Source organism: Oncorhynchus keta, chromosome 20 (genome assembly GCF_023373465.1).
Source record: "Oncorhynchus keta strain PuntledgeMale-10-30-2019 chromosome 20, Oket_V2, whole genome shotgun sequence".
Lineage (NCBI taxonomy): Eukaryota > Metazoa > Chordata > Actinopteri > Salmoniformes > Salmonidae > Oncorhynchus > Oncorhynchus keta.
The window spans coordinates 28,488,538-28,497,692 of record NC_068440.1 but is presented as its reverse complement, the minus strand read 5'-3'; the positions used below and the strand labels follow the sequence as shown (position 1 = coordinate 28,497,692).

The 9,155-nt window shown below is 48.9% G+C and overlaps 1 protein-coding gene across 1 annotated transcript in view; it reads left to right on the top strand.

Moving 5' to 3' along the window:
- Positions 1 to 665: 665 nt before the first annotated feature.
- The window catches only part of LOC118399076 (DNA-binding protein SATB1-like), a 33,560-nt gene continuing 25,070 nt past the window's right edge, over positions 666 to 9,155 (top strand). Inside the window, exons 1-5 of the mRNA XM_052473146.1 lie at positions 666 to 1,529; positions 2,277 to 2,532; positions 2,783 to 2,968; positions 3,176 to 3,302; positions 4,109 to 4,232. Of these exons, the coding sequence (XP_052329106.1) occupies positions 2,304 to 2,532; positions 2,783 to 2,968; positions 3,176 to 3,302; positions 4,109 to 4,232 (666 nt within the window). The 5' untranslated portion in view covers positions 666 to 1,529; positions 2,277 to 2,303. The remainder of the gene's footprint in view (positions 1,530 to 2,276; positions 2,533 to 2,782; positions 2,969 to 3,175; positions 3,303 to 4,108; positions 4,233 to 9,155) is intronic.

Genomic DNA, 9,155 nt, shown 5'->3' with positions numbered 1-9,155 from the left:
CTGTTGTCTCTGACAATTTTATGGGCTTTCTACCAATTTGTAAGTCGCTCTGGATAAGAGCGTCTGCTAAATGACTTAAATGTAAATGTAAATGTAAAACTGACTATCCTACCGATCCTCGACTTCGGCGATGTCATCTACAAAATTGCTTCCAACACTCTACTCAGCAAACTGGATGCAGTTTATCACAGTGCCATCCGTTTTGTCACTAAAGCACCTTATACTACCCACCACTGCGACTTGTATGCTATAGTCGGCTGGCCCTCGCTACATATTCGTCGCCAGACCCACTGGCTCCAGGTCATCTACAAGGCCATGCTAGGTAAAGCTCCGCCTTATCTCAGTTCACTGGTCACGATGGCAACACCCATCCGTAGCACACGCTCCAGCAGGTGTATCTCACTGATTATCCCTAAAGCCAACACCTCATTCGGCCGCCTTTCGTTCCAGTACTCTGCTGCCTGTGACTGGAACGAATTGCAAAAATCGCTGAAGTTGGAGACTTTTATCTCCCTCACCAACTTCAAACATCAGCTATCTGAGCAGCTAACCGATCGCTGCAGCTGTACATAATCTATTGGTAAATAGCCCACCCATTTTCACCTACCTCATCCCCACAGTTTTTATTTATTTACTTTTCTGCTCTTTTGCACACCACTATCTCTACCTGTACATGATCATCTGATCATTTATCACTCCAGTGTTAATCTGCAATATTGTAATTATTCGCCTACCTCCTCATGCCTTTTGCACACATTGTATATAGACTCCCATTTTTTTCCTACTGTGTTATTGACTTGTTAATTGTTTACTCCATGTGTAACTCTGTGTTGTCTATTCACACTGCTATGCTTTATCTTGGCCAGGTCGCAGTTGCAAATGAGAACTTGTTCTCAACTAGCCTACCTGGTTAAATAAAGGTGAAATTAAAAAATAATTTAGTTTAAATGACGTGGAAACAACGCTGATTCAGCCAGTGTGTGCCCTGTAGGTAGGTGGCCGTTGGATCAATGCAGTGTGTGTGAGAGAGAGATATGAGAGAGCGAGCACATGTGTTTGTCTGCCAATAGCCTACTGCAGAAGAGCGAGCTGCTTCACACGGTTGAAACTGGCTGATGACTGCATTGACTAGCATACAACTGAACTCACCGTGTATTGTTCGCTTCACCAGTTTTTCAACGGAATCCTTGTAGCATACCAGCTGGTCTGTAGCCTAATTCCGTGAACAGTCTCTGTCACTGTGGATTGCTTTGACTGATATCCCGGTTAGACCACCGATAGCCTCGTTTTATTCCGTTGCTGGTTGAAAAGGTCCGAACGCGTGCAGCCAGCAAGGAACGACGGGGTATGTTGCTACGTAGCTGATATAATATAGACACAATAGACCGACGACTAGTGTAAAAGAGAGATGAGGTGATGTTCTGACTCACTGAGACAGCGTGGACATAAATCAAGACGAGGAACTCTATTCTTGTACTACCTACGGCATATCGGAATCTCAACAGGAACCAGCCTCCAGCGGATGTCAGGTCTGTCTGACTTACTTCGATTGAAAATGTACATGTTTTTATGGATATACCAGTAGGCTGCCTGAGATAAATACGATGGAGATTGGGGAGTTTATTTGTGTTGATATTCACAATTCGTCAATCATGGACGACGTGCAAATATGACAACTGACATAACGTTTGACTCTAAAACTTTCCCCAGTCAGTGACGGGACGATTTGTTGCCGCGCGTCTTTTGTGGAATGAATAGTGCGTCAAGGCGCGCAGAATAAATATTTTCATATAGACACCGTCCAAGGTCCAACTGCAAACGTTCCCTAATGAACTCAAATACTCTCTTTCAAATAAAATAAAATCCAATTTTATTGGTCACATACACATGGTTAGCAGATGTTATTGGTCACATACACATGGTTAGCAGATGTTTTTGGTCACATACACATGGTTAGCAGATGTTATTGGTCACATACACATGGTTAGCAGATGTTTTTGGTCACATACACATGGTTAGCAGATGTTATTGGTCACATACACATGGTTAGCAGATGTTTTGGTCACATACACATGGTTAGCAGATGTTATTGGTCACATACACATGGTTAGCAGATGTTATTGCAGTGTAGCGAAAAGCCTATGCTTCTAGATCTGACAGTGCAGCAATACCTAACAGGTAATATCTAACAATTCCACAACAAAGTCTAATGAATAGTCTCTCTCTCTCTCTCTCTCTCTCTCTCTCTCTCTCTCGTTTGTGAGCTGCATCATTAGTGTGGGGATCACTCAGTCCCACATGTGATGGACCCCCAGCAGTGTGATGGAGGCCATGTGTCAGAGGGGTGTAACACTCCTGGTAATGGGGACCACCGGCCCCCTCCTGCCAAACTGGTCCGCCTGGAGTTGAACGGTGGCGGGGGCCCCTCAGGTCCACACCAGGGCAGGACGAGACAGGGGAGCCCAGGGGTCAGAACTTCGTCCCCCAAACTCACCCCACCCGCACCGCAACCCAAGAACTGGCATAAAAGAGGTAAGACTGAAAAATAAGAGTGGCGGGCGAATGGGTGAATAGAGGGAGGAATGGGTGAATAGTAGGATTGTAAAACGAGAGGAATTCTCCAGGTAAAATTCCAAATGTACCAGTAAACTACTAGAATTTTTTGAAAATTTCAAGAATTCTGGGGAATTTGCATGATGCTTCAGCTTTTCATTTCCAATACCCTCTGCTTCTATCTGGCTGCTGTGAAATGATTGGCTGTGCTGTGCATCCGTCATCCCAGGAAGTCTGCTGCCTGTGCTGTGTTTGGTGGAGCACAGAGAGAGCCCGGTCCTGGCAGTGGAGGCTGAGAGGAGAGAGGAGCATGCAGAGTTTGTACTGGTCAGGAGAGACCTGCTGTTTAACCAGCTGATAGAGATGGCTTTACTGGCCCTGGGCTACTCTCACAGCTCAGCAGCACAGGCCAAAGGTACACACACATGCACACCAACACACATACATTACTCATGGTCACACACACATATACGCACCCACACACACACACCTTCTCTTCCTCCAGTGTCAGTGTTTGTAACACAGTGTTTGCGTGTGTGTGTGTGTGTGTGTGTGTGTGTGTGTGTGTGTGTGTGTGTGTGTGTGTGTGTGTGTGTGCGCACGCGCGAGCCTGTGTGTGTAGGTTCGATCCAGGTGGGTAGGTGGAACCCTGTCCCTCTGTCCTGTGTGACTGATGCTCCTGATGCCACAGTGGCTGACATGCTGCAGGACCTCTACCATGTGACCACCCTCAGGATCCAGCTCACCAGGTACACCATCATCTCTTGTGGACAGACATACGTAACATAAACGGTCTCTTAACGTCTGTCAGCAGACTATGGGATGGGACAACTAACGAGGAACATTGTTCCGGTGCGCTGGTTTTGTGTCACTGGTTATTTGGATGAATCACAATTTCACAAGGCGCTGCATTATTTGAATTTCTGAAGAGGAGGGCACATGTGGCCCATAGACTTCCAGGAGACATGTGGAGAGAGGGGGGATGGAGCTACCAAAGAGGTTCTGGCACTTGCAATAGATGCGTATGTCATACATCCACCCCCAGAACCTAATCGAGTAGTTTAGATTCGATTTTTGTTTCTGGGTTGCCGCGGTTAGGTAGACCAAGACAAAGCTTCTGATGCTACATCTATCAACCTGCTTTCAGTGGGGGTGTGTAGTGGTTGGCGTGAAAATCTGCTTGGCTGCATTCGTGGTTCATGATATAATAATAACTCACCATTCTGAAAACACAGCAGATGTGTTGTGTGAAGTAATTAACTAATAACTACCACCAGGTGAGGCAGGCCGGCAGGCACATGCACGCACGCACGCACACACAGGCACATGCACATACACATACACATAGGAACACACACGCACAGAAACATGCAGTCAGCCAAAGTCTAAATCTGCCACTCCACAGGCGAGGGCCCCCACAATTTCAGACAGCTTTTTTATTAATTTGTCAATCTACTTCTTTTCCACCCTCTCTTCTTCTATCTCTCCCATCTACCTCTCCATCCACCCCCTCTCTCCCCCCTCTCTCTCTCCTCCCCCTCCCCCCCCTCTCTAGTTGTCCCATGTTGGAGGACCTCCCTCCAGAACAGTGGAGTCACTCCACAGTGAGAAACGCCCTGAAGGAGCTATTGAGAGACATGAACCAGAGCTCGCTGGCCAAAGAGTGCCCTCTGTCCCAGGTACAACCAATGATTTATATATACACTAGATAACTGATAGGGGGCGCTGTGTTGAAGCCACGTCTTAGCCATCTTGGCACTCCCCCACCGAATATTTTGGAAGCTACAGAAATATATTTAGTAATGTCTACACTCATTTTTGACAAATGTATTATATTACAGACACCTTAAGACATACTTTTACGTGACCTAAACATAAAAATAAGAAATGAAAAATACACTGCTCAAAGAAATTAAGGGAACACTAAAATAACACATCCTAGATCTGAATGAATGAAATATTCTTATTAAATACTTTTTTCTTTACATAGTTGAATGTGCTGACAACAAAATCACACAAAAATGATCAATGGAAATCAAATTTATCTACCCATGGAGGTCTGGATTTGGAGTCACACTCAAAATTAAAGTGGAAAACCACACTACAGGCTGATCCAACTTTGATGTAATGTCCTTAAAACAAGTCAAAATGAGGCTCAGTAGTGTGTGTTGTAAAGGTTTTCTTCCTGGGAAGGAGAGGAGGACCAAAATGCAGCGTGGTTATTTTTAAGCATCTTTAATAAAGACGAAAACGTAAACACTATACAAATACAAAATAAGAAAACGTGGCAAAACCGAGACAGGAGACAGAGAACACAGAGACAGGAAACAACCACCCACAAAATACCCAAATAATATGGCTGCCTAAATATGGTTCCCAATCAGAGACAACGATAAACCACTCTAGGCAACCATAGACTTATCTAGACAACTACACTGAACACAACCCCATAAATCTAATAAACCCCTAGACAAGACGAAACACAATAAATCACCCATGTGATTAATAAATCACCCATCACCCCCTGGCCTAACCAAAATAATAAAGAAAACACAGAATACTAAGGCCAGTGCGTGACAGTACTCCCCCCCCCCCCCAAAGGTGCGGACTCCCGGCCGCACAACTAAACCCATAGAGGAGGGTCTGGGTGGGCGTCTGTCCACGGTGGCGGCTCTGGCGCGGGACGTGGACCCCACTCCAACATAGTCTTAGTCCGCTTTTTTAGCGTCCTTTGAGTGGCGACCCTTGCCGCCGACCTTGACCTAGTAACCCTAACAAAGGGCCCACCTAGACCGAGGGGCAGCTCCGGACTGAGGGTCAGCTCGGGACTGAGGTAGCTCAGGACTGAGGGGTAGCTCAGGACTGAGAGGTAGCTCAGGACTGAGAGGTAGCTCAGGACCGAGAGCTAACTCAGGCTGGTTGACGGCTCTGGCAGCTTCTGGCTGAATGGCGGTTCTGGCGGATCTTGGCTGACTGGCGGCTCTGGCGGATCCTGGCTGACTGGCGGATCCTGGCTGACTGGCGGCTCTGGCAGATCCTGGCTGACTGGCGGCTCTGGAAGATCCTGGCTGACTGGCGGCTCTGGAAGATCCTGGCTGACGGGAGACTCTGACAGCGGCTCATGACAGACGGGAGACTCTGGCGGCTCATGACAGACGGGAGACTCTGGCGGCTCATGACAGACGGGAGACTCTGGCGGCTCATGACAGACGGGAGACTCTGGCGGCTCATGACAGACGGGAGACTCTGGCGGCTCATGACAGACGGGAGACTCTGGCGGCTCATGACAGACGGGAGACTCTGGCGGCTCATGACAGACGGGAGACTCTGGCGGCTCATGACAGACGGGAGACTCTGGCGGCTCATGACAGACGGGAGACTCTGGCGGCTCATGACAGACGGGAGACTCTGGCGGCTCATGACAGACGGGAGACTCTAGCAGCTCTGGACAGATGGGAGACTCTAGCAGCTCTGGACAGACGGGCAGCTCTGGACAGACGGGGCGCACTGTAGGCCTGGTGCGTGGTGCCGGCGCTGGTGGTACTGGGCCGAGGACACGCACCTCAGGGCAAGTACGGGAGGAGGAACAGGGAGTACTGGGCTCTGGACACGCACTGGAAGCCTGGTGCGGGGAGCTGCCACCGGAGGGCTGGTGTGTGGAGGTGGCACTGGATGGACCGGACCGTGAAGGCGTACTGGAGATCTTGAGAGCAGGGCTGGCACCAACCACCCTGGCTGGATCTTCACCCTAGCCCGGCAGACGTGGGAAGCTGGGATGTAGCGTACCGGGCTAAGCACGCGTACTGGGGACACCGTGTGTTCCACTGCATAACACGGTGCCTGACCAGTACCACGCCCGCCACGTTTAGCAAACACAGCAAATCCCTCATAACTCTCTCCTCCAATTTCCCCATGAACTCCTTCACGGTCTCTGCTTCGCTCACCTCCAACACCGGCTCTGGTTCTGGTTTCCTCCTTGGCTCCTTACGATAAACAGGGTGAGTTGGCTCAGGTCTGACTCTGCCATACTCTCCCTGTGCCTCCCCCAGTACATTTTGGAGCTGACTCTCGGGCTTCCATCCGCGCCGCCGTGCTGCCTCCTCAAACTGCCGACTCTCCGCTTTGGCTGCCTCCAGCTCTGCCTTTGGGTGGCGATATTCCCCTGGCTGTGCCCAGGGTCCTTTCCCGTCTAGGATCTCCTCCCACATCCAGGAGTCTTGATTCTTCGGCCGCTGTTGCTGCTGCCCATTACCACGCTGCTTGGTCCTTGGTTGGTGGGTGATTCTGTAACGTTTTTCTTCCTGGGAAGGAGAGGAGGACCCAGATGCAGCGTGGTTATTTTTAAGCATATTTAATAAAGATGAAAATGTAAAACACGATACAAATACAAAATAAGAAAACGTGGCAAAACCAAAACAGTCCTAACTGGTGCAGAGAACACAGAGACAGGAAACAACCACCCATAAAATACCCAAAGAATATGGCTGCCTAAATATGGTTCCCAATCAGAGACAACGATAAACACCTGCCTCTGATTGAGAACCACTCTAGGCAACCATAGACTTACCTAGACAACTACACTGAACACAACCCCATAAATCTAATAAACCCCTAGACAAGACGAAACACAATACATCACCCATGTCACACTCTGGTCTAACCAAAATAATAAAGAAAACACAGAATACTAAGGCCATGTGTACATGTGTGGCCTCCACGTGCCTGTATGACCTCCCTACAACGCCTGGGCATGCTCCTGATGAGGTGGCGGATGGTCTCCTGAGGGATCTCCTCCCAGACCTGGACTAAAGCATTCCACCAACTCCTGGACAGTCTGTGGTGCAACGTGGCGTTGGTGGATGGAGCGAGACATGATGTCCCAGATGTGCTCAATTGGATTAAGATCTGGGGAACGGGCGGGCCAGTTCATAGCATCAATGCCTTCCTCTTGCAGGAACTGCTGACACACTCCAGCCACATGAGGTCTAGCATTGTCTTGTATTAGGAGGAACCCAGGGCCAATCGCACCAGCATATGGTCTCACAAGGGGTCTGAGGATCTCATCTCGGTACATAATGGCAGTCAGGCTACCTCTGGCGAGCACATGGAGGGCTGTGCGGCCCCCCAAATAAATGCCACCCCACACCATGACTGACCCACCGCCAAACCGGTCATGCTGGAGGATGTTGCAGGCAGCAGAACGTTCTCCACAGCGTCTCCAGACTCTGTCACGTCTGTCACATGTGCTCAGTGTGAACCTGCTTTCATCTGTGAAGAGCACAGGGCGCCAGTGGCAAATTTGCCAATCTTGGTTTTCTCTGGAAAATGGCAAACGTCCTGCACGGTGTTGGGCTGTAAGCACAACCCCCACCTGTGGACGTCGGGCCCTCATACCACCCTCATGGAGTCTGTTTCTGACCGTTTGAGCAGACACATGCACATTTGTGGCCTGCTGGAGGTCATTTTGCAGGGCTCTGGCAGTGCTCCTCTGGCTCCTCCTTGCACAAAGGCGGAGGTAGCGGTCCTGCTGCTGGGTTGTTGCCCTCCTACGGCCTCCTCCACATCTCCTGATGTACTGGCCTGTCTCCTGGTAGCACCTCCATGCTCTGGACACTACGCTGACAGACACAGCAAACCTTCTTGCCATAGCTCGCATTGATGTTCCATCCTGGATGAGCTGCACTACCTGAGCCACTTGTGTGGGTTGTAGACTCCGTCTCATGCTACCACTAGAGTGAAAGCAGCGCCAGCATTCAAAAGTGACCAAAACATCAGCCAGGAAGCATAGGAACTGAGAAGTGGTCTGTGGTCACCACCTGCAGAACCACTCCTTTATTGGGGGTGTCTTGCTAATTGCCTAATTTCCACCTGTTGTCTATTCCATTTGCACAACAGCATGTGAAATTTCTTGTCAATCAGTGTTGCTTCCTAAGTGGACAATTTGATTTCACAGAAGTGTGATTGACTTGGATTGACTTTTTTGAGCAGTATATATATATATAACAAAAATGTCCTTAAAGTATATTTTTGGAGATTACTAATGTTACTGTCCCCAATCAAAACAAAAGAATACTTAATTTTGTCCAACACACACACACACAGGCATAAACACGTACACACACACTCACTCACACAGGCCTAAACACGTACATACTCACACACACACTCACACAGGGACAAACACGTACACGTACACGTACACACACACACACACACACACACACACACACACACACACACACACACACACACACACACACACACACACACACACACACACACACACACACACACACACACACACACACACACAGGCATAAACACATACACACACACACACAAACAAACACACACACACATAGGCATAAACACGTACACACACTCACGCACGCACAAACACGCGCACACACACACACACACACACACACACACACACACACACACACACACACACACACACAAACAGGCCTAAACACGTGCACGGATTGCTGAAACAAATAAGGTTTGCGGGCAGAGAGAGATATAAGTGATGTTTATCTTTTAATAGGGATAGGCGTCCCGTCAACGGGGCAGTTGTAAATCATGCAGCGCCGTGTGTCACG